Here is a 27,534-nt window from a genome sequence, read left to right on the forward strand (position 1 = left end):
AAATGTCGCAAACCTTACTGAAAGATATTTTGCCACATTTGAAAATTTGATTTTGCCTGGCTGGGGAATCGTTTTGCAAAAGGGTGGCAAAGCGACCCATGCTGCAATGTATAAAAATATAGTAAAGCTTTATTGCCAGGAATGTCTCTTCCAGGAAAAAGATATAAGCTGTATATTAAAATTTTCACAATTTTCACACAAAAGTTGTGGTCCATTTAACCCTCTAAATATTATCTGATCGCCATCTGAAATTGCAAGCTTCTTCTTTGTCATATAATCTTGCCTTATTTGAAATTTCGAGGCGATCGGACTATTATTGCCACCTACAGAGCAGCTACAAAATCGGATAAAAATTATGTTTTTGGTCCATTTCACCCTCTAAATATTTTACGATCATCACCAATTAAAATAGCGATCTATTCTGATGTGAAATCGGTATGCAGGACGATCGTGACGATCGGTCCATAATTGCGGCCTGGAGTTTGATTACAATTTATAATGGACAGACGGACACACGTACGGACACACATCTCAAAATCGGTTCATCTCGCCGAGATATGAAGATTGGTATACCACATTGGGGTCTCCGACGAATATTTCGCAGTGTTACATGATTATTTACCAAAAAAAACCTATAATACCCTTTCCACATAGTGGTGTAGGGTATACAAATCTAATGACGTTCGTTGGTAATGACATTAGTTGAGAACGGCTGAACCGATTTAAAAAATTCTTTTTTTGAAATGTTTGCCATAGCCCAACTTAGGTTTTTATGCAAAGAAAATTTGACCGTGCTCAGTTTTACGACCACTTTTTTTACATTTTCAATTTTAATCTTTTCACGGAACCCCTGTACATTCCCCGGTAAAAAAGTCTACAAATTTAGTTGAGTTTCTGAATTATTATTTACAATAACTACGAAGGTATCGGTTTGGAAATTAATTTCGTCACCATAAATGCCCGAAGACGTAACCCACAAAATCAAAACTTTACAGGAGAAGCAAAAAACGTTATGAAATGAAAAACTGTTTTATGGAATAATTATCTCAGGTGGTCGAGTATTTGGGATATTCTCAATCCTATACGAATGGGAGTAATTAATGAAACCAAAACCGCAGAAACACTTGGTTTTGGGATCCGTCATTACAACAAAATCTGCAATATTATCACGTTTTTCGAAATGCCATTTCTTGAATAGGATAGTTATTTTTGACCGTAGAAGCTTGAAATTTACCCAGAGCATGTATTTTAGCTTTATGTATCAGATCCCATCAAAAAACGAATTTCGATTTGCGTGTGGGTTACGTCATCGGGCATTTATGGTGACGATTTGCTAGATAATTGTGGTTGTGTCTCCGCAATTACGTACATATTTGGACCCAAAGGCTTGACAACGCGCAAACAAAACTACTGAACCGGGTTTACTGAAATTTTCAGGGAATGTACAGGGATGGTCCCCTGTGAAAATATGCTGCATATTTTGTTTGATGTTTAAAAAAAGCTACATTTGCAATAATAACGAATGTGTCGAAAATTATGTTATCCAGGGTTATTTATGTCCAGTGCATATGAAAGGAAGCATGACTATGTGATCGATTTACTGGGTGTAAATCCTCTTTATTACATGCAAAATACTAAATATCGCACTATGTAAACGTTGAAAGACTCATCAATGCATTGACAATCCACTCAAAACCATATCTTTACCTTATATCAAATTCTTGGGAAATCTCAAGGAAAGCAATTTTTGTCGATTATTGGCTGATGTCTATATCCTTATACTTTTAAAGTTGTTCCAAACATTGTCTGAATTTTATCTTGCGGGGATTAAATGACATAAGCTGGACCTTGGTTAAAATATGAATGAACTTCTAGTAGTTCAGTACTAAACGACAAATATGGGATAAATATGGTATCTTTATCTGGTAAACTGCCATAAAATCAAGTTTATGGTATCGATGTGCAAGATTTTCAGTATCCTCTGATCAAATGTGGAAGATGTAAAACTACAATTGAAACATACAATAGATAAATTGGCAATAACAAGTAAAAAAGTGTCTGTCGGCTTTGTCGACATACATATATGAGGAAAAGTCAAAATTTTTTAGTTTCCATGAAGCCAAGGTTTGCGCTATTATAATACGCGAACTATTGTAGTTTACCAGTAACTATGACTATTGCTGGATTATTTTAGATGTTTTTGTACAAAGCTCAAAAACTTAGCAAAAAAATTTAATTTACGTGGTAGTTACGACCGCGTAAAGGAAAAAACATAGGTAAAAACACGTTGAAGCTAAACAGGTTTTTTACATTGCTATTCGATTTCTGATTAAACCATTCAAATGACGGACATCTGTCCAAAGTAAAAGTAGGAGAATACAAAATGAGGATTACACTTCTAATGTATCACTTTCCAAAATTTCCACTGCATCCACCTTTTATGGATGCTGACATTTTGAAGCCGGATTTCAGCTGTTTTTTGTATTTTTTATGTAACTGGGACGCGCATTCGGATATTTCGAAAAACCAATTATAGGATTAAAGAACTCGCGATTTCGCATAATCTGATATGTATATTGAGTATGTAGCCCACACAGCAGCAGAGTAATCTACTGCCAAAGGCCAAAATTTAGTGTGATATTTTTTCTAAAAAACCTATTTTTTGGGTACAGTGTTTACAATATCGTTTTGATTGTGCTGGTACCCCGCGATATTTTAGTTTTTCGACGATCCGGATCATATGAATCACAGATCATAAAAAGCCATCTACTAGAACGGCGGAAATGGCTACTGCAAAAATTGAAAAATTTGCGAAAAATGTTTTTCAAAATATCGCTGACTAATTCGCGTTTTATGTGGTTCGTTTCCATTTCAATGAAGAAAGTGAATCATCACTCGCGTTTGTGCGAAAACAGCGGCTTGAAAAATTTAGTGGCATGGGAGCTGTATCCGATTTATCCAAAAAATACTGTGTGATGCTACATCCACGGTTCTTGATGGATTTTATTGAAATATGTTCAGATCGATGTATTTTTTCACGGTTGATAGTGAAATCGGATGCGCATAAAAAGTGTATGCACTTTGTGCAAAATATAAGCGTTATACAGTTTGTTGCACACTAAACTGCAGACGATGCTACATCTTAGCGGCCAAAGTAAATCCTGGCAAATGTGTACAAATTAAAAGAGAAGAATTCGCTGTATTGGTAAACCGCATGCGCATCAAGTGATTTTGAGGATTTCGCGATTTACACGCATTTCAAAATGAACATTACCCGATACAATTTTATTTCAAGATTATACCCCATTTAAAGGAACCCAACATTTATTTGAAAGATATCCATATCTTCTGCTAGATGTTAGCGTGTTTTCGAGAAGTGATTAGAATAAAAAATGTGATTTATTGCGTGAAATTTAACTAAAATAGAAGAAAAACTCCGACCTACCTCCGACAAAATGTAAGAATTTTGTTCAACTAACTCACAAAATAAATTTTAATAAATATTTTCTCTTACAAAAATTTTATAAATTTCCTCAATATATTTTTTTGTTTTCGCTATAATATGAAAACCACTAAACGGATTTGTATAGTTTTGGTTTCATTTGAATCTTCGCGATGTATAGATTACGTACATATTTTTTATATATTTTTCAGAGGCATAAGCAGGTTGAATTTTATTAAAACAAGTTGCAAACTACCAATTGTTTGGAATTCTTTCCTAATTTCCGCGAAAATGCACAACTTTTTCACTAAAGTTATGGGACCTAAGTAAACATATAGTATGTAGGGAGCCCCTAATTAAGAGAGTTTCTCAATATAATGATTAGAGTCTTTTAAAGATTTTTTACTTTTTATTAGAATTGAAACCGCCATAACTTTTGCGCGCAACAACCAAAATTAGTATCACGAACAGATTTAAGAATGGCATTTTTTTCCCAATCTATGTACCAAAAATCTTTCATGTAGCTTAAAAAAAAATTTTTAATTTTTTTTTTATGGAAAACTAAAAAATTTTGTCTTTTCTTCATATATATCTTCAGCCAATGTGAAGTGAAACTTTCACCTACGGACAGATCGAATGTATTTAAGGTCTCTTCAGAATTTTCTGACCCTGTTTGGACATTTGAACTTGCCGACAAAAATTTGGATTAGGAATTAACTGCACTAAGACACAAATGTTGAACTTTTGTGGGGGAGGTAACCTTAAGGAGGACCGATATGGGCCATTTTAAAAGTTAAACAAAATTTTGACAAAATATGTATTAGGAGATGCAATGTTTGGACCAAATTGGTTGCCCCATTCTAGTAATATCGTCCTAGCATTTTAGTGTCATTTGTTAAATATTGGGGAGAAGTTGTGGACCGGTATTGCCCCATGAAACTAAGTTTGGATATAATATGACAAAGACGAAATCGGTTGAACAGTTCGTGTTCTCCGACCGCCGCATAGGAGTTTTTTACACCTTTCGGGCTGTTTTCCCAAGAAATATGGACTTGCCCCTGAAAAAACTTTTACCATCGTAATGGAGGTAGCGAATGCAAATAGCTTCAACAAAAATCAAAGTGATTCGAGAGCAGGTTTTAAAGTGAATTTATCCGAAATTTTGTGTGAGAGGTACCAGAAGGAGTAAACAAATATGGTCCATATTCGAACCTAATCTATATCTGGCAGATATATTAGGATGTGCAAAGTATGGACTACATCGGTCACTCCCGTCAAGAGTTATTGTGCGCACAATTTTCCGAACATTTTAAACTTTTGTGGGGGAGGCACCTGAAGGACTGGCTTATCTTCGAATTTAAACTATGTTTGGACAAAATATTACGCAGGCCAAATTTTTCGAATCGGCAGATCCGGTCGAGAGTTATCTTGGGCTCCAACCACTACACATGGTGTCATAAGGGCGTTTTGCATCTTTCAGGCTATTTTCTCAGGAAGTATGAACTTGCCACTCATGAAACTTGTACCGTCGTATGGGGAGCAGGTAATACAAGTTGTTGCAACAAAAATAAAAGCGATTCGAGAGCAGGTCCTAATCTGAAATTTTGTGTGGGAGGTACCCGAAGGAGTGGACCGATTGAATCCATATTGGAACCTCATGTAAGTCTGGTAGAAATTTCACGATGTGCAAAGTATGCTCAAATCGGTTACTTCCTTCGAGAGTTATCGTGCGCACAAATTTTCCGAACATTTTCGAACTATTCTCTTCCCATCTTGATAATCATGTAATATCATATCATTTTATCCAATATAATTTTCTTCTCTAATTTATCAACTTATAAAAGGGAGCGCGTCCTGCGATGCAAAATTACCGCCAAATTGTCCAGCCTTATCGAGGCAGTCCTTATGAAATTTGCCGATGTAGTAACACATCGTTGACATGACAGATTCATCGATTTGTTTATCGATCTGCTGAGAGCAACGTTATGCTAGTTTATCAGGTATTTCATTCCTGTTTCAGCTCAAGCGGTGGCTCAGCGTCGTACGATGCTATTAAACTTCCATAGACAGCTTCAATGAAAATTCATCCAATGCTGTTAGTGGGAAATTCGGAAATTGCTGTAAAGTACAGCTTTCGTGTTTACGGGGTTTATCACAATACGGTTGCGGTGATATTTGTGAATTTGTCATAGAAATGTCTTTCTTCTCAAGGAAGAAATAACGGGTGTACATCCGAAGTTTTTTAATGTAGATATTGATTGAACAAGTTGGAGATTTGCGTCGACACGTTTCTATCATAAGCTCGTAATAAGATGTCCTCTTTAATATAAGAAATACGGTCCTAGTTAATCGGTTTGAGTCAATCGTTATAAAGTTCGTATCTTCCATCTGTAGGGTATAATAATTGCGAGCTACGACCAGCAACAGCACCGACAACTATCAACCCCCTTTCTGAAATTGCAATTGGTTCAAATTTACAGAAAAAAGAACTGCTGCTTACAAACAATAGAGTGTGAATATGGAGCTCTGATGATTGTTGTTGGTTTTGTTAAACTATTTTCTTGTTGTTATTATTTTGTAAAAATAAGTTTATTTATATTCGAATGCACATATTGTGGCTGTCGTTGTTGGTATTTTTGCTGCGCTTCATTTGTGAATGTTATATTTCGTCTGCGTCTGTGCAACAGTTGCAGTCGCCACCACCGCCGTCCATACATTTCGATTTACCGCTTCTCCACTTACCCTCACACGTACCAATACACACACACAACAGTTCACTCTTTGCTGCTGATGTTGTTACCAGGTTTTTGTACAATTTGGCTGATGTCTGCTGACTGTATGGATAAAGCCAACAATTTCTTCCTAAATATATAAAAGCAACAAATTTTCATTTGAACAACATTATTCCGCGGTGGAAATTCATTTGGTTAACAACGCTTCTTGTTTTCCTGCAAAGAAATAACGAATAAAACACAAAACAGATCAGCTTTAAAATAGTGATCTCTTCCAAAAAATAACAAAAAAATAAATATTTGTTAAAAGTTTTATTTTTTAATAATTTAAAAATATATAAATATTTAAACAAAAATGGTCCTTAAGGTGAGCTGCTGTAAATGTGGATTAAGAATATTTGATGCAACAATAGAAAAAGGACTTATAACAACTGAAAAGTTAATGATAATGTGAAACTGAAATAAATTCAATTTAATAACAAAAGTGACAAAAAATTAAAAAATCACAAAAAAAGAATTAAGATACAAAATCAAAAGACTTAAGACAAAAACCCAAGGAAAAAAATAAATTTCAGAGAAAAACATAATTCACCAAACATTGTGAAAAAACATTGAAGAAAATATGAAAAATATTTGAAGTGCTAAAGGAAAGCGTGGAAAGAATAAAAATATTAATGAACTTAAGTAATATGCGAGTACGAGTATTTTTATAACAAATCCTAAAGAAAAATATTTCATATGTATATTCTAATAGTGCCTAAAATTCAAATATATTTCCCTTCGTCTCCAACAGTTTGTTATTTTCGCTTCTGCTTTGTGCCTAACTTTGGCCTATCCCTTGGATCATCATTACTACGAAGGTGGTCACGAGCAAGCCGCCTATGAAGTAGCCCATGATTATGGACATGAACATCAAATTGAACGTTTGGGTGAGGGTTATGGCCATGAGGAACATCATGAAGAGCAACATGAAGATGAACATGTTGATTATTATGTAAGTGTCGCAGCAGTAGATGAACAAGTTATTTGTCTAGAGTGCATTTAATGTGTGTGCTTTCGTTTTAGGCACCTCCCAAATACGCTTTCAAATATGGTGTAAATGATTATCACACCGGTGATGTTAAATCTCAACATGAAACTCGTGAGGGAGATTCTGTAAAGGGTAAGTTGGAAAAGGATATGCAATCCGAGAAGACAGTAAGACAGCAAAAACTTTATTAAAAAGGTTTTTGTTATCGATATAAGGCATGAGGAAATAAGAGCTTAATCCATTTTATGCACTGAAATAATTTGCTCATATTGCTCAAACACGCCTTCAAAGAAATATAAGTTCTTTCAGAAAAAATTCCGTATTATACAATTTATCTCTTCAGGGAGCAAATCTTAGTGGAAGTATGGTAACATGGGGCGCCTTCGCCACTGTGCGGCTACGCCATCGCCGATTTTCTCGCAAAATATAAGTGCTAGAAAAAATCCGTTAAAAGCTAAATTGTGAGTTTAATGAAGATCTTTCATCTCCCAAAAGTTGGCAGTTGTGTCATAGGAATGATAACAGACGCACGCGGTTTTGTGTTTTCAGGGTATTGGGAAAAATAATTATGGTTGGTATTTTTTGTGATATCTTCTTTACCTTTTGTGATATCAAAAACACATTTTATACCGTTAGAAGACAACTGCTGAAGAATACAAATCCCAATAATTCGCATGAAAAAAGCAATTGCAAATGTCAATATATTAATATTATGAAATATGTAAGGGGTGGGGCGCCTACGCCATGATAGGGGCGTGGTGGGTTAATGTTAGAAATTTGTCATGTTTATCTTAAATTCTTTATACCATAGATATACCACACTATAATATGAAGTTAAAATCAAATATTATCCTAAACGTATCTTGTTTTAGTTATATTATGATTTTTGTACCTAAATTCAAGGCACCTACTTCAATTAACCGCTAGAACCGGTTACTTTTTGTGAATTTAAAAATAATTTTTGATTATTCAATAGGAAACATGTTCCTTTTGTGCATAATGTTGATATTTAAGGAAGAGGTGTGGTAAATTACAGTTTTAGAGTCCGTTGGAGAATGTTCAATATCGATGGCGAAGCTGCCCCATGGGTGGGGAGGCTTCGCCACTTTTTACACATTTTGTAAATTCTCAAACATAATATTTTAAAAAGAAAATTATAACCATTTATATATCAAAACTTATAGTCAAGATATGCTAATATTTGTAACAAAAAAAATATTTGAAAAAACTTTAACGGTGTCGGTATGAGAACATTTTGAACAAAAACGTGGCGAAGGCGCCCCATGTTACCATATATAGTGGAATTCATTAATCTACTTCATATGAATTGTTTGGTATATTTAATTAATTGACAAAAGTCAAAAAGTCCGTATCAAAACCAGTTAAGAATATTTACTACCAACCATAATTATGGCAAAAATCTATTGTTGTTGCGGATCGGGGCTATTGGATTGAATAATTTGTTTGTAGTTGGAGCATAATTGAAATAAAACAAGTAAAAAAGTATCAGTCGGCTTTGCCCACAGATATATACCCTCAGCCTGTGTATATTGAAACTATTTTTCCCAAAATACGTATGTATTTACGGCGTTTGAAACGATAAAAATGTTGATTAGGATTAAATATCAAAAGTTTTGCGGAGGAGATACTAAAAGGAATGGATCGACATTGACAGTTATGGAAGTGGATCTCCAGCCACAACATATGGTGCCATAGGGGGTTTTTACACTAATCGGGCTGTTTGCACAAGAAGAATGGACTTGTCCCTAAAAAAATTTTTACCATCGTAATTGAGGTAGCGAATGCGAGTTGCTTCAATAAAAATCAAGGTGATTCGATATTAGGTCCTAAAGTGAACTTATCCGAAATTTTGTGTGGGAGGTACCGGATGGAGTGGACAAATATAGTCCATATTTAAACCTGATCTATATCTGGTAGATATATTAGGATGTGTAAAGTATATACCAAATCGGCCACTCCCTTCAAGAGTTACCGTACGAACAATTTTTCCGAACATTTTTGAACTTTTGTGGGGGAGGTAGCTGAAAGAGTGGACCGATATGGCTTATCTTCAAACTTAAACTATGTTTGGAAAAATTATTACTAAGGCCAAATTTTGGACCGAATCGGCAGATCCGTTCGAGAGTTATCTTGCGCTCCAACCACTCACACGGTGTCATATGGGTTTTTTTGCAACTTTCAGGTTTTTTTTCTCAGGAAGTATGGACTTGCCCCTGATGAAACTTGTACCGTCGTATGGAGGGCAGTGAATACAAGTTGCTAAAACAAAAATCAAAGCGAGTTATCAAAATCAGCCTTTGTCTTCTAGCCATTCACATCCGATTTGCCTGATGAGCTGAATTAAACCACCAGCGAAACGATCGTAGCATATTGGATGGCTGTGTGGGACTTCGCTAGAATTCACTTTTTCAATACAAACTCCTTAGGGCTTAGCTCGATTAAAATTCAAAAAATTTTTGTTTATCCTACAAAATTTAAAAATTTTTTTGATCACATACTTACAAACATTTGACCACATATTTTGAAAAATAGAACGTTAATGGCACATTCTATATTACATACATCCAAAAACCTCTATTAAAAATATCGGGAGGACACTTACACTTCATTATCCACAAATCTATGACAATCCTTTGTATAACAAAGTCCGATCTCAATATGCTTCGAGGTTAAAAAATGCGGAGTAGTGCGAAATTGTATAAATGAAGACTAAAGTTTTTTGGAAAGTCTGAGCCAAATCTTTTGACCAAATTGGCTGACATTTCACATTTATGATACTTTTAAAGATATATAGTCGACATTTTATAATAAAGAGGACAATCCAAGATTTATTTATTATTTTAATGGTTTTAGTCATATTTTCCAATCTTATTGGTAAATTGTAAATTATTATTATTTAGGACTAAACATTACTGTAATTTACGAATTTTCAAAGAGGCCAAAAATATTGTTTTTCCAAAAGATCCTACCCTTGGCAACTCAAGTGCGTTTTTGTAAAAATTACTTTTGAAAATGAAAGCCCTTAATGTATGTACAAGTTAAGTTTGTGTTACGGCGTGATGATGAATAGCTTTAAGACTCTGTTTGTAGTTATTGTACCTTCGTTTTTATATTACATGTCTTCAATCAAACGGAATGGAAAAATTTTGTAGACTATTTCATCCTTCTAGCACAGCTCTGTTTATTTACTTATTTTTTTGACAAAATTGTCAAGCAAAAGTTTTTAGGTGGGGTCTTCAAAGACAAGAAATTGTATTATATTCTTTGTGCTTTTTTCCAGGCAACCCATGTGATTATGTATTCAGAGCATTTGTAGAATATTTAAACATTAAAAAATCTCATCTTCTTGCACTTTTTCTACGGTTAAAGAAAATGGACGAATATGAACTGTGTTATCCAGAATGTGCCTTAAGCTGAAGATCTGGTCATTGCCAGGTTTAAAGAGAGTTGATTTATGCCTCTGTTCCTATAGCTTGGTTTTATTGCTGATTACTAAGTAGCACTGTTTGCTGCATTCGTCTGTACGTATCAGCACTATATACTAAAATTGGGCAAAACTGATGGCCGTAGAGATTTTACAGCTTTATTGTAATTATCTCAGTCAGTATTGACTTATAATTATTTCACAAACATCCCAGAATGGACAAGGCAGTCTTCTGTCATGTCAATGATTGCACCCCGATTCATATTAGCTCAATGATATGGGACTTACTGAACGACGTGTCTTGAGACACCACTTGTAGAGAAGTTTTACATAGCTCAAGTCCTCAGGAAAAGTCACCAAAATTACTCTAAGGCGTATTTTGCCACAGTTGAAAATTTGCGAAGACTACCATCTGAAAAAATTTCGAAACGATCCTACTGATGTCTATAAACTGCACATTTGCAACAATTTTTGAAATTTTGTGTGGGAGGTGTCCGAAGTAGTGGACCAATATATTCCATATTCAAACATGATTTAAATTTAAAAGCAATCATTTGTGTTGGAATGGCTATTTAGAGCATTTGTGACATTATCTCAGCATTCATACCTGCCTGTCCCAAAATTTTTTGTCGATACAAAAAGCTTTCCTTCACTGCGCTTGTGGCAAAAATACTGTGTGGAGGTAATCGAAGAAGTGGAACAATATTGTTCAGATTCGGAAATCTGGAAAAAAAACGTACACACGGGCATGGCTAAATCGACTCCAAATTGCTTAAAATGATTTTGATGATGATTAATGAGCTTTTACCTAAAATTAGATAAAAACTTAATTAGGTGATGCAATAAAAAAAAAACGTTCCCAAAAATCATGTTTAAATTTGTATACATCAGCACTTTGGACATTTTTTTGAAGTCACTGCAAAAACCAACAACAAAAAAAGTGATTCTAGATCTGCTATTAGGGAGTTTTTTCCGGAATTTGTTGTAAAGTGAAGATCTGGTGGGTTGTCAAGTCTAAAGATATTTTTATTATTCCATTGTCCACATGATTTTTAATCGATGGATAGTTGAATTATATCTCTTCCTTGTTACTAATGCATTCCACAGCTTGGTAAAGCTCCCTTTCTATATTTTTAGCACGCTATCTTTATCTGTAATCTGATTTCCTATTTTTAAAATATTCGGATTTTATTATTCCACTTTTCTCTTTTCCTGTCGAAAATACCATTCCGTTTCTATCAATCCTTCTCTCTTATACTTATGTGTTGTTACTGATTGCGGCGTAGCCCTGTATACTACATTCTTCTCTTGGGTAACATGACCATGACACAGTGTGGCCAAAATAGGTTTTAGTGACAAAAATCTAAGGTTTCCAAATATTTTAAGATAGAGCTTTGAAATTTGGAGGACATGTTTTTCAAATGAAAGTTTTATATGGTGCCTATATCAAAATGTGAATCTATTTTGACAATTTGTTGGCCACGGCACTCTTGAACCAACTTTAAATGGAAGTGAAGTTTTTGCGGATTCTGAAACTACAATATTCATAGATCAGAAAAATCAAAAAACAAAAGAATCGCTCGAGCGCTTTTTAAATAAATCGAGGTCAAAATTCACATTTTTATTTTTTTAGGTTTTCACGATTTAGCTTGGAAACCGCAAGTCCTAACGAAATGAGATCAGAGAAAATATTGTTGCTGCTAAACTTCTCTACAAGAATGACCTTTATGATATTTTCATAGGTTTTACCATTTTTGAGATATAGAAGTTCAAATTTTGACAATTTACTGACTGTATCGTCTGTACTGTCGATAAATTCGGTTCGAAAATATTTTCTGTAATCCCAAATTACATAAATTACAACTGTCGATAAATTCGGTTCAAAACTGTTTCCAAAACACTTTAACAACCTTATAGTGGACGGTACTGTTATGAACGGATAATGTTTTGTAATGACATATTCTACTCCAAATTTTTATCTAAATTGGTTGAATTTTGTAAGTAAAAAATTAAAATGGTGGCAGCTGAAATATTGAGATGTTAGTAGTTCGAGAACTTCTAGAAATTTGTGTACAAGTGGAATATATATGAAAAACGACTTAAAAGTATTTATTTAGAAAGGTTCCAAGGCGAATTCGGATGCCTTATGGAACTTTAAAGTAAATATAAAAACTTTATACCACATCGCAGTACACCAGACATCATTCTATTGAAAAAAAAACGAAGTACAAATTCCAATAACTTCTAATGATAAAATCCAAACAAAATCGAGCATTTTTTTGAACAAAAAAGAGCAAATTATATGGATCGTTACTTCCAAAATACATATACAACCAAATAAATTTGCTACCTTGTTTTCTATCATTATCACTTCAACTACATTTAATACAAATATTTATTTATCATTGAATTTGACCACGAACCTTTTAATGGTACTGAGGTTTACCTTGTATATGAAAGTGAGGAAAAATAATATCGCTGTGAGCGAGGGTGTCGAATATAGTACGACATTACTTATAAAGAATGATCACATGGCTAAAATACTCAAGAAGTGCAAAACCATTATTTAAAGACAGCTGAATATGTCATTTTTGTCTGCTTCGAAAACAGATATTCAGTGTAATCACGAAGTCACATACAGTCTGAACTAAGAACTCATCGGCGCTGAAAATAATTCTTAAGAAGTGTGTCTAATTCTCAATAGTTTGGAGTTTTTGATAGTGTTTAATCCCATTAAATCTTCAATAATAATAAAATACATTCAAAACAATGTAGTAAAAATTTAAATAACACTGTGCGACAACAACAAAATTACAAGAAAAACTGAGTTGATTATGAAAGTAGAGCTAAAAATATGTGACACGTGTATCGGCGTTTTTAAAGTTTACATAGGAAAGTAACCGAAGTAGATGGGGCAAGTTCCGCCCATTTCTAGTTTCTTTTCGAAATATTCGAGTGAAGATATCTTGGAATTCTTACATTTTAGGTATATAGTGTCTTTTGCAACTTTACAGAGGGGGATGTGTGGAATATTTCTGTTAAAAACTTTAACCATCATGCGGTTCATCCAAGGGGTCTTCTTGGCACTTTTTTCGAAAATCTTTCAAAAACTCCTTTAAAATGTTATCATATCAAATCCAAATATTCTACAAAATTTTTTGTCATAAAATTTTACTATAGGTCTCAGAATATAACAAATCTGTAAATCTTATCTAATCGCCAGGAATCTCTAAAAATGAAAAACACGTTTTAGGGTTAAAGTCGGACTTCATCTGAGTTTATTCAAAATTGTCCCTCAAAACATAATTTTAGAGAGATGATGTCAAAGGCAAAAATATTCTTCGTCAAATTTCACTGTGGGTCACCAAAGAAATGAAGTGTCTATTTACATTACATATCATGAAAATTTCACTATCAATTTTGCTGAAAAAACATGAAAATATTTCCCAATTTTTTTGATGACATTTTTTTCCTTCTTTTTTCGAGTTGTTACAGTAGTATAAAACTTGGGTTTAGGTGAAAAGTGTCAACAAGAGAAAAATTCTACACAAAATTAGATTACAAATGTATACATTTTAGGATGAAATCATATGTTTTAATTTTGGACTGTTAATTTTACATAATTCCATAGTGGATCAAAATCTAACAAAATCCTTCACTTTTTGGGGATATTGTTAAAGAAAGAAATGTTCTAAATCAAATTTTACTATGAGTCTCTAAATAAAAGAAATCTGTAACCATAACATGTAACATTCTTAGCAGCCCTTGTTTTTGATATAGGGCTTGGGTCTTATTTACAATTTTTATCCAGATTGTCGTTGTGATTTGACGCTATAAATATCTTATTGATGGTTTTTCCTTATAAATTCGTACAGAAGATGTTGTGCGCTCCATTTAAACAGCCTTTGAAATATTTGTGATGTATATTTGAAAAATATAGAAAACCCAGATCAGACTTCGTAAAATTGCGTATTTTTAGTACCTTTAACTTAAATTACGTAGTTAGGACAATCCATTGGTTACTTATATTGTATGTGAAAATACGTGAGAGGTTTAGTGCTATAGTCCAGTGAAAATATAGGTTTCACAAGGGCTTTCACATGCACGATTTGTCGCGGTTCAAAATAATTCAATGATGGCAGTAACTCCTGTTTTGGTGACATTTAGGGAATTAACCCTAGAAATTCACATAAATAGCTGTATCATGGATTACCATAACAAATCCAGTTAGGATATAGCCATTTATGTCAATTTCTAGGGAAAATTTCTTAAATGTCACCAAAACAGGAGTTACTGCCATCATTGAATTATTTTGAACCGCGACAAATCGTGCATTGCGACCTGTAGCGTGATTACAAAGTTTAGATGGACAGACGGACACACATAGCCAGATCGACTCAGCTCGTCGAGACATTCATATTGGTATATATAAGTATTTGTCTACGGCCATTATTTCGATGCGTTAGAAACTTTTTGGCCAATACCAACTTATAATACCCTCCCCACATAGTGATGTAGGGTATAATAAGCCATATCGGGCCACTGCTTCAGGTACCTCCCCCACAAATGTTCGGAAAATTGTGCACACGATAATCTCGATGGTGGTGACCGAGTTAGTCCATACTTTACACATTCCAATATATCTACCAGATATACATCAGGTTCGAATATAGACTATATTTGTCCACTCCTTCGGGTACCTTCCACTCAAAATTTTGGATAAATTCACTTTTAAACCTGCTCTCGAATCACTTTGATTTTTGTTGAAGCAACTTGCATTCGCTGCCTCAACTACGACAGTAAAAGTTTTTTTTTCTGGGCAATGTCCATAATTCTTGAGAAAACAGCCCGAAAGTTGTAAAAAACCCCTATGGCACCATATGTAGTGGCTGGAGAGCTCGAACAGAATACTGTGTTCGTCCACACCTTGGATATTGTAATATTTCTTCGAATATTATATGAAATTCGAAGGTGGTGCTTATAGATCCACCCCTTCCGGTTCCGCCCCACAAAAGTTCGAAAATATTCACTAAAATGGTACGCGCGATTTCTCACAGCCGTAGCAACCAATTGGGTCCAAACTTTGGATCTCTAAATATTGTCGAAACTTAGTTTATGTTCAAATGTTCAACATTTTGTGTGGTTAAGGGTCTGTTCAAGGATCCTTTGGACATTTTGACCGAAGTGGCCCCGTTTACAGCGAAATTATGTTTTTCGTAGGCTAGTGTGATAAAAAGCCCTATATATCAATATCCCCGCAAATTTTTGATCTTTAATCCTATCCATACTTTTGTCGGTTCATACGCCCAAAATGTTAAAAACCCCCTAAAAACATAAGTACTTTTTTTGGGGAAAAAAGTATTTCAATCCGCACAGGCTGAGGGTATATCTCTGTCGGCTGAGGGTATATCTCTAATTATTATTATGCAGAACAGAACAATTTTTATACAAAAGATAATCACTGAAATGACAGCACACATTTCAATATAAAATTGCAGTGCAGTGTGACAATAAAAGTTGAACAATATAAACTGTCTTAACCTTTTAACAATTATATGTCTGCTTAACCTGTGAACAAGGGAACCACACAAAAAAGTATAAACCATATAAACTCTTTATATTGTTAATTATAGACATTTAAAATTACATTTCTTTGTTAATAACATGTTTTGCAATTGTTGCGAAAAAAGTCAAGTAATTTTGCAACGAACACTAATGACTTTTTGGCAATAACGTGCACGTCTTTGCAATTATGTGCAACTGTAGCATACAATTGGTTTTTTTTTCTTGGGCTTTAAATTGTTACAATTACATTTAACAATATTTACTTTAAACATGAATAGCTTTAATAATTTAAACCATGCTTGCAGAAAATATTATTTTTAATCTGTTTTTATTGTTCGCTGTTGTTTGTTTTTAGGTCAATACTCCTTGGTTGAACCTGATGGTTCCATTCGTACTGTGGACTACACTGCCGATAAGCACAATGGCTTCAACGCTGTTGTTCACAAAACTGCTCCAGTTCATCATCACGAAGAAGCCCACGAACATCACTATTAAATGCGAACTAAAACACATGCGTACACTCTCTCATCCGTCCATTCATCCATTTTATATTCAACAGTTAATAATCCCCTTAATGATAAGTTAAAGTAAACAGTGATCATAAAATGAATAGCGGTAATTAAAAATCTTGTAACTCAAACTCCCCTCTTGATACAGGGGAAGTGGAGGAAAGATATATAGTTTATGTTAGCTTATCAAATGCCAAGTTTTGTTTTTAGTTAATTTTTTTTTGTAAATTGTTTTCTTCTTGTTCTTGTGTTCAAATAATTCGCATGACAAATCTCTAAGGCCAAAAATGAAGTCAATTTTTAAATAGCGATGCTCCTTTTATGCCATCCATCATTCACTTAAGCGCCCATACTCATCAGTACCCAATTCATAAGTGTGTCTAGCCTATATCTAATTTATAGCATTTTATCAATTTGTGTTAATAATTTATGTGTGTTTTTATTGTTCTTGATTTTATATTTCTGTGATAGCATAACTGCTAAACTTACTCTATTCATTAAACTCATCATAACCTTGAACTGAATTTCTAATTAATAAGAATTTACTGTTACTAATAATTAATGGAATCATAACAGCGATTGATGCCTTGTGATTTAATTTTACGCTTTTTCCAACTAACCCAAAATGAATTTATTACCTCCAATGGACTTCCTTTCCTTAACTCATTCATAGACTGTTCCTAGCTGTTAGAAACTTTTTCATCATCATATTTCCATGCATGTTTGTATCTAACATAATTCATACTACATATTTCATAATTTATAATTTTTAGTTTTTTTCACTAAACAAATTATAGCATTGCATTAATTATTGATGATTTCCTATAATAATAAAATAATAAAGAATGAAAAAAAATAATGTAATTTTATTTTGTTTTATTTTCCTCTGAGGTTGTATAAGATGTTCTCCAAACATAAATTTTGTGGTTCCATCTTGAACTTGATCTTGCAACTTGATCTTATTTACTCCTTGTCGTGCCCTCGAGCCTTTTTATTTGGTCACCATAGGATTTCTTAGACATCTCGGGACCCTTGACCGTCCTCGCTGGTTTTCGTACCTCTTGTTTTTATTGAAGTACATAACCTAAAAAATTTCCATTTGATCCAAAAATCGCAAAAAAAGGAATATTATTGCGATCGATTAAAGACAAAACACATCATGTGAGTCAACCTTTCACAGTTATTTGTATGAGGTCTAGGGGGATTTTCACGAAATCTTTGTAAAAGACGCATGCAATTTCCAATCGATTTGAATATTTTACCATGCCTAAGAAAATTTGTGAAAATGTGCTAAAATGCGGCATTTGAAAACTGCTGCAGATTTTAGGTATTGTGTGCCCTATATACCGATATCAAAATATTAGTTAAAATCACAATCTTCCATAGCGGTAATTGTAAATTAAATGCAACCTCTATAAATCCACTATTTGACCCAAATAAATTATTATGGAAAAATTAGGTTTTGGGACAATGTATTGTAATTCTACGCATGTGCTTCCATGTTGGACCTTAAAACCTGCTTCCATGTTTGACCTTAAAACCTGCACCAATAAAATGACACAGTGGAACAAATTTACAAATAGGTTCATTCAAACGGCGGGTCTTCTAATTTATCCTCTGTTTTTAGCCGCCATTCTCAGAATAGACCTAGTTTTTGTTACCCTGAATTTGCGCCACAATGTAATGTAGATCCATGGAATGGATAATCGTGCACAGAAACAACGGCCATCGACATTGGAACTGCAAAATAATGTTTAAATCCATGACATTAGGTTCGGTCGGGTCGAACTTTTTATACCCTCCACCATAAAATATTCTGAACTAAAATGGAATAATAAGTTTCCTGTTAGGTGCAAAAATTTTTCGATCACGGACCTAAATTAGGTAAAAAAATTTATCTTAAAATTTCATCAAACTGCTGATACCTTTATGTGGGAGATATACCAAAACATGGACCTACAAACAGTAGATCCACCCATTGGCCAAAAATAAAAAAATTAGTGTCAAAATTTTGGTACAACATCTGGCAACGCTGACAGCTATTACATAGATTTTTTTAAAAATATAATATAATAGTTTTTGTTTCATTCGAACGCGATCTTCTTAAGAATAGCTTCAAAAGTCGGAACATTTCACTAATATTTTTTGTTGTGAGTACAACCTATGCTTTAAGTACAAGTAAATATATTCAAAATATCGCGAAACGTATAGCAAAATATTAAAGTGCATTTTGAAGGAGGAGGTAATAGCTTAATTTTCATTAAAAAAATAGTGTTTTAGCGTTTTGTGGAATTCTAGTTAGCTGCATAGTTTCTTAGTGTATTTTGTAATGAAAATTCGATCATACACCTCAATTTGACCTAAGGTTTTAGTCATGGGTCGCTAACTAAAACTGCCTTAGAATAGGGTTTCTATGGATATATTAGAGTATAACTCTGTTATCTGACCACGTATATTAACATAATTGGTATCAGTGGCAAGATGAAGAAATCTTCTTCGAAATTTGTCTTACGTTGGCGGTACGTGCCTTCCAGGAAGAACGCTATAATATCTATAATAATAATTTTACCAATTTTCAGAAAAAAATGTTAATTTTTTAATGCGCTAAATTGGTTGGATTTTATGTTGTTTTGCAGATTGTTCTGTGTCCCGTATACCCCCTCCAGAGGGGAAAGGGGGGAGAATGTTACGCTCCTGGTATCTTAGAACAATCTTCACAGCAGCACAAAGCTGTAATTGCCGCATTGGCTTGATTTTTACACTCTAAATATTTTTTTCTCCATACAAGTGGATCCACTTTGCTACGTGGCAATTTTTGGTGAAAAAGTTTCTGGAACATTGCGAACCTCAAATTTCGAATTACAGCCAGTTCGGTCAAAAAATTAGCTAAAATCACAAAAATACCTTAAATAGGGAGATACCTTTATATCGAGGCTATGCTCAAACGTGAACCTATCTTGTTAATTTTTAGTGGAGAAATTTTCGGTCACTGGGAAGCTCAAATGTCAAATTACATCTAATTCGGTCAGAAAATGTAGCTAGTAGCCTTAAAAGCCCTAAAACCTTAAATCGGGAGGTACCGTTAAATTGGATCTATACCCAAACATGGACCTATCTTGACAATTTTAAGTGGAGAAAATTGTTGGCCATTTCGAAACAGAGTACGTAAAAATACTTTAAATAACATTTCTAATCGTTGCGTTTCGTATTTTCCATAGGAACAATACAAAACGAAACATAACCCTCGTTGGCCGAGCTCGCTGTTTAGTTTTGTTTATATTCGTGAGTGCGAACAAAACGAAAAGCGAAAAGTACTCAACTCCACAAGAGCAGATAGAAAACGGAATAGTACTAAACACATGTGAATAAATCAAAAACGTTTGGTGGTTGATAAAATTCACTGTGGTATGCTGATTGGTGGTTGATAAAATTCACGGTCAGAAAATGTGGCTATAGGCCTCGAAATACCTTACGCACTACACACTATGTCTCGAGTTCATATTAACTGTTGCCAAAAATAGAAGGAGTTGTCGTAGGTATATCAATTTTGGTACACACACTTATTATTGACTTACAATCTCCAGGACCGACCACCTCGGTCCACGTTTTGATATAGCTCCCATACAACCGTATCTCCCGATTTTCGGTATTTTGAAATTTTTAGTCACAATGACCAACCTAAATGACTGAAATTTGGTGGTTAGGCTTCGGCAGAGGTATGAAACATTCCAACAGAGAATTGTGGGTGTTGGTCCACGTTTTGATATAGCCCCCATAGAACAGTACCTCCTCATTTTCGGTACTTTGAAGCTTTTAGCCGCATTATTACACCGAAATTGCTGAAATTTGGTATTTAGACTTCATTGGGGGTATAAAACTTTCACCTATAAATTTGTCGGTATACGTCCACGCCTTCATATAGACCCCATAGGACGGTACCTCCCGATTTTCGTTATTTTGAAGGTTTCAGCCTCATTATCACACCGAAATGGATGAAAATTGGTATTTAGTCTTCGTTATGGGGTTATAACTTTCCACCTGGAATCTTTCGGTATAGGTCCTCGTCTTCATGTAGCCCCCGTAGAACTGTACCTCCCCATTTTCGGTATTTTAAAGGTTGTGGCCTCAATATCCACCCGAAATGACTGAAATTTGGTGTTCAGTCTTCATATTTTTGTGAGCTTATTAAATACATCAAACAAGTGTTTTTAAATATGAGAATTTTCCTTTGAAAAGGATTTTTGGTCGATTAGTGGTCAAAAACGACCGATTTTTTGTAAAAAATCAAATTTTGACTTTCGCTGCTCACCTTTTTTTAATTGATATTTTTAAAAGTGTCTCCGTTTAGAAGCAAGATTATCACGTATAATAAGCTTACAATAATATATGATGTTCGGTCCATTCGTTTAGGAGCTATAGCCAACATCGCAAAACGCTTTGTTAAAAAGTGAGGTGGTCACTGAAAAAGAGAAATAACATATTCGTCTGCAAATCTCTGCAGCTGGAACCTTTACACATTTGAAGTACTCACTTTTCACAACTCAAACAGTAAATAATATCAACATACACTTTTATACAATTTTTTCCCACTCTACCAATTTTAAAATTTAATTCACAAAAGTGCCACAGACTTGGGTAGCTGTAAACACCACATGATCACTATTTACTTCCAAACAAAATTAAATCCATGTTTACTACTTCCAAAGCAACTGTACAATTTATTTTAGAACAATAAATTACTTTAAATATGAAAATATTCGAGCATAATAAAATTTATTAATTTTAGTAAAACAAGTAAAAAAGTATCAGTCGGCTTTGCCGACAGAGATATACCCTCAGCCTGTGTATATTGAAATGATTTTTTTTCCAAAAAACGCATGTATTTAGGTAGTTTTAAAAATTTTGGGCGTTTGAACTGACAAAAATGTTGATTAGGATTTAATATCGTCTCTAGGATCTCCATCCACTACATATGGTACCATAGGGGTTTTTTAGACCTTCAGGGATGTTTGCTCAAGAAGTATGAACTTGAAACAACTTTTACCATCGCAATTGAGGCAGCAATGCAAGTTGCTTCAACAAAAATCAAAGTGATTCGAAAGCAGGTCTTAAAGTGAACATGTATCCGAAATTTTGAGTGGGAGGTACCGGATGGAGTGGACAAATATAGTCCATATTTGAACCTGATCTATATCTGGTAGATATATTAGGATGTGTAAAGTATGGACCGAATCGGCAGACCTGTTCGAGAGTTATTTTGCCCTCCAACCTCCTCACACGGTGTCATAGGGGTTTTTTGCAACTTTCAGGCTATTTTCTCAGGAAGTATGGACTTGCCCCTGATGAAACTTATACCGTCGTATGGAGGACAATGAATACAAGTTGCTAAAGCAAAAATCAAAGCGATTCGAGAAATGTTCCTAAACTGAACTTTTCCAAAATTTTGTGTGGGAGGTACCCGACGGAGTGGACCGATTGAGTCCATATTAAAACCTGATCTAAGTCTGGTACACGCTCCACAATGGGCAAAGTATGAACCAAATCGGTTACACCCTTCAAGAGTTATCGTGCGTACAAATTTTCCGAACATTTCCGAACTTTTGTGGGGGAGGTACCGGAAGGAGTGGACCGATATAGCTCATCTTCGAACTTAAACTAAGTTTGGACAAAATATTACGAAAGCCAAAATTTGAACCGAATCGGTTCATCCCTTCGAGAGTTATCGTGCGCTCCAGCCAGCCAGACAGACAGACAGACAGACGGACGGACATTGCTCAATTGACTCCAAATTGTCTGAAACACATTTCGTCCAAACATACTTGGCGTCTAAAACCATTATTTCGATGAGGCACATTTTGCCCGTATGAAAGTGTATATACCCTTCATAGCCTAAAGGCTGAGGGTATAATAAGGACACGAATGCATATTTCCAAAAATTATCGGATTTGAATCTTTACATGGACAAAACTACTTGACATAACAATACCATAATTCAAATTCCTTCGAATTGAAATGTTTACTATCAATTCTCATCAATAAATTAGTATTCTGAAGTACTTGATTTTGACCATTTTTGGCCACGGTCTCGTGACACTGTGCAACGTGAACCTACGAACTTGACCTTCCTATGAAAAAAACACTCTGGTACAAAATGTTAGCGTTCCGTCTCAATTATTGCGGACGCTAGAGTGATTAGATGCACGGACAGACGGACATGGCTTAGAATTTTATCCTGATCAAGAATATATATACTTTATATGGTCGCAAATGATTAGTTCAATATGCGTACAAACAGAAAAACGAACTTAATATACCCTCCATACTATGGTGGAGGGTATAACAATTGAAAACGGCGTTAAATTCGGCCAAGCAGAACTTCTCATACACTCCACTATAATTATGGGAGGTACCGGTCTATAAGGACTGTATCAAAACGTGCACCTATACCTACAATTTTCTGCAGAAATGTTTGTTTACCAACAAGGAATACTAAACATCGGTTGGGTAATGCGGTTATATGCTTAAAAATACAGAAAAAATGATGGAACCGTTCTTCCGTTCCCTCAATAAAGACTAAATTTCTCTTATTCCAGTCGGATAATGTGGCTAAAACTTTAAAAATTTCCAAACTCGGGGATTAGTGTTCTATGGAGGCTATATCATATACAATTTCAGCCATTTCCGTGGGATAATGATGCCAAAGCCTTTAAAATATCGACAATTGGAAGGAGCCGTTCTATGGGAGCTATATCAAAAAGTGGGTCGATAAAACCCAATACCAAATATCGTATGAGACATAATATCGAATTAGAATTTTATGCTGATCAAGATATGGTTTCATAGGATTTTTATACCCTCAGCCTTTAGGTTACAGAAAATTGTGACTCATCGAAATAATGGGTTTTAGACCCCAAGAATGTTTGACAGCTCGTAGCGTGTCGTTTTGAAATTTATTTACAACTAGTTGTTCTTGCGGGCCCTGTAACCAATAAAAGTATGTTAGTATGTAAATTGGGTAGAACGTAAGATAACTCTCAAAGGAGAAACCGATTTGATCCAAACGTTGTACATCGTATTATTTCTTACAGACTATTACTATGTCCGAATATTGAATACATTGGACCACTCTTTCGGGTATCTCCCACACAACGTTTGGAAAGATTGCAGATTAAGGACTCGTAGGATCGTTCTTAAATTTTTTTTGGCATTTTGAGCAGTTACCACGGAACAATTTTTTTCGGAAGTATGTTCGTACTTCTTGAGATTAAAAAAAAAAAAACTAAAAAAACCGTATAGACGTCAGAAGTATTATGTTTACTTCTTTAGGTCCGAGGCTGGGGGTATATCTGCCTCGGCACAGCTTACTGATAATTTCTTACTTCTTGTGGAATATTTCCATGTGTTACAAACGGAATGGCAAATAAAATTATTCCCTACATCGTACATAAAAATACCACAAGGGACTGTCAGTAGTATCCTAAGAGCTAAAACAAATGAACCAATGCTAACTTCCCCGTCACTTTTTCCAAACGTTTTGTCAGCACAGTGGTTCAGAATTGATTTTCTTTTCTGGCCAAATTCTGTAACTTTTGAACGAATATAGGAATTTTCATAGTTTTTTAGTTCAACAGATTTAAACAAAAAAATTAAAAATGTGCAAAATATGTGAAACATATATTAAATATATCTTATTAGCTTTTTTCGGAACAAGAAATTAATTATAGCTTATAATACAAAAGATATTGTCCATTTGGTATTGTAAATATTTTGTTTTTGTTAATGTCATTGTTTACGTCGAACTTCAAATGCACATTACATGTGCGACCTCGTCATACCGGTCAGTTAAACAGCAACCTGGAAATTGTCCAACTTGTCTGAAATACGCACATACACTCAATGCAATCCATTGGACTGCCACGCATGTTCGCACCTTGTGTAGCCACAAACGATTACTTGAATTGAGCGAGAGCCAAGTTGTTTAATAAATTACCCAAAAATAATGATACGCAAACATATTTAACTTACTCAGGCTTTCAGTGGCAATGTTGGTGGTTGTTTCAATGGTTATTGAACTTAAACTTTCTTAATGTATATGACTTAAACACTAACACACTTTAATGCCCACATGAGATTAATCCAAATGGTCCCAATGCAATGTTGGAAACATGTTATTACAACGTGTCCACTGCCAAGTGAACATATGGTGCTGTGCGGTTTGATTTTATATCGAACGATAGAAAGGCAAAGAAAAAACCAAACGGACATCCGTGCTGTGGTTCATCAAATTGTGTACCGGAAATATTATCAAACGCATTTTGTCTAGCATAAATATAAATAAAGTTTATGTTTGATTGTCAGGTGCGGGATTCCTGGCACCTATTTAGTTAGTTAGGTTGTTGATTGGCGCGGAGGAGTGAGTGTGTATCTCTGAATGTTTTGAATATTTATAATTTTTGTAAATAAACAGAATCTAAGACATTGGTTTCAATTGAAAAACATTTAAAAGGAATTCTATACCTTTATTGTCGCATTTTCAATTTACCCTGGTTTTAAATTCTTAATATAGTCTTGTACTTTAAAAATTTATTTTTCGATATATGCATATTTTAAAATTGAATGGTATGCCTAAAACTAGGCTACACTATTTGATTTATATTATAGTTTCTAACATGGCCATAAGATATGCTTCTCCACATCTTAAGGTATAAATGCATTTTTGGGAATTATCTTAAGTGTGTAAAGTGTTGCCAATTCAGATGTGAAACTCTCATTTATTTTATTTTATACAATTAACATCTTTGATAAACATGACAACGTTTACTATAAAAAATGTTAAACTAAATGTGCACTAGCTATGAGTATTTAATGAAGATAATTAAGAACACATACATATTATATTCTATAAAAAAAACTCTGATGAAGGGAGTAGAAATCACTGATATATGGCACGTTTTCGAAATTAAACTAATTGTGGACAACATTTTACGAGATCAAAAGTTTGGGTTAAATCGGTTGGTCTGTTTGAGATATCTCTTTTCGCGTTCAATTCTAGCGAACATGTTTGAACTGTTGTGGAGGTGGTACTGGAAGGTGGGGACCTATAAGCCCAATCTTCAAACTTTAAATTAAGTTTCGATAGTTGCATTGCACACCCAGTCACTACATATGTATAGGAGCCATAGGGGGTTTTTAGACCTTTCGGGCCATTTTGTCAGGAAGTATGGACTTGTCGCTGAAAAAACTTGTGCCGTCGCACAATGGTTCAGAAATCGATTTTCCTGGCCAAAAATCACAATTTTGTTTTGTCAAAGATATTTAATTTCTGTATGGGATTCGATAGTAAACATAGTGAACCAAGGAAACCAAAAAATTAGGTCAAAATTGAATTGGATTTGGGAAATAGGTAATTTTTGCAAATTTCTGGAGAAAGAAATAGCTATTACGCGGAAACTATAACAGGTATTGTGTTCATTGTTTTTTTGTAAGATAGGTAGGAAAGTGGCCTTTAAAAATAGGTTTAATAATAAAATATCGACAATTGGAAGGAGCCGTTCTATGGGAGTTATATCAAAAAGTGGGTCGATAAAACCCATTTTCAATACCAAACATCGTATGAGACATAATATCGAATTAGAATTTTATGTTGATCAAGATATGGTTTCATAGGATTTTAATACCCTCAGCCTTTAGGTTACAGAAAATTGTGCCTCATCGAAATAATGGTTTTAGACCCCAAGTATGTTTGACAGCACGGTGCGTGTCGTTTTGAAATTTATTTGCAACTAGTTGTCCAAACGTTGTACATCGTATTATTTCTTACAGACTAGGACTACGTCCGAATATTGACTACATTGGAACACTCTTTCGGGTATATCCCACACAACGTTTGGAAAGATTGCAGTTTAAGGACTCGTAGGATCGTTCTTAAATTTTTGGCAGAGCATGTTCGTACTTCTTGAGATTTAAAAAAAAAAACACAAAAAACCCGTATAGACGTCAGAAGTATTGTGGTTACTTCTTTAGGTCCGAGGCTGAGGGTATATCTGCCTCGGCACAGCTGACTGAAAATTTCTTACTTACTATAGGTTTAATAGCGTTTACACAACATGAGCTAGTTTATTTTTCCTCAGGTACTAAATTTTATGAAATTCCAAATTTAGTGGACTCGAATTTTGTGGAACAACATGGAACATTGTTCTGTTTTCACAGAAATATTCCCGAAGGTCTCCTCTTTTAGCTCATAAATACTTTTGTTCCCGTCCCGTTCCGTCCGTTTAACACTTTTTAAATTAATTGAAATTACATGGGTAAAAACATGTGTTTTTCTCATTCCGTTTCCCATATGAATTACAGATTTTTGGACATTTTTGACTATATAAGTTTTTATACGAGTTATATAAGTTTTATGAAAACCCAAAGAGTATTTTTTTAATGTTTGAAATATTTTAAAATTTTTGTAAAAATTGTTTTTAAAAAAATATTTGAAATTGTTTTAAAAAAAATTTTTGGCTTTTTTCGATTTTTTTAGGTTTTTGGTATTTTTATAGTTTATTTTTTGGTGTTTGTCCATCTTTAATATATGGGAAGATATTAAAAACAAAAAACACTCATATTTTGATGAAAAATAGAAAAAAAACTCAAACGTTTAAATTTGTCTAACAAAAAGAATTATGTAAATATCTCTATCCGTTCAAAAGTTATAGAATTTTGACCAGGAAAAAACGATTCTGAACCACTGTACGTCGTAAGAGAGGTCCTAAGAACAACAACATGATTCGAGAACTGACCTTGAACTTGAACCTTGAGCAATT

General features: G+C 34.2%; 1 protein-coding gene and 1 long non-coding RNA gene across 2 annotated transcripts in view; one reads left to right on the plus strand and one right to left on the minus strand.

The window, feature by feature from the left end:
* Positions 1-24,885, minus strand: part of LOC141404157 (uncharacterized) — a 162,426-nt gene extending 137,541 nt beyond the window's left edge. Inside the window, exons 1-2 of the long non-coding RNA XR_012412958.1 lie at positions 24,749-24,885; positions 6,185-6,390 (exon numbers count right to left, since the gene is read on the minus strand). This is a non-coding gene — a long non-coding RNA (uncharacterized lncRNA). The remainder of the gene's footprint in view (positions 1-6,184; positions 6,391-24,748) is intronic.
* Cpr66Cb (Cuticular protein 66Cb) lies at positions 6,343-17,587 on the plus strand. Its single transcript, XM_073987482.1, has 4 exons — positions 6,343-6,541; positions 6,968-7,168; positions 7,240-7,336; positions 16,570-17,587. Exons 1-4 carry the CDS (start codon positions 6,530-6,532, stop codon positions 16,707-16,709), a joined length of 450 nt encoding a protein of 149 aa, XP_073843583.1. The 5' UTR covers positions 6,343-6,529; the 3' UTR covers positions 16,710-17,587.
* Positions 24,886-27,534: the final 2,649 nt, after the last annotated feature.

This window comes from Musca autumnalis, unplaced genomic scaffold (genome assembly GCF_047663935.1).
Source record: "Musca autumnalis isolate F117 unplaced genomic scaffold, ASM4766393v1 scaffold_4, whole genome shotgun sequence".
In the NCBI taxonomy this organism is placed as follows: domain Eukaryota; kingdom Metazoa; phylum Arthropoda; class Insecta; order Diptera; family Muscidae; genus Musca; species Musca autumnalis.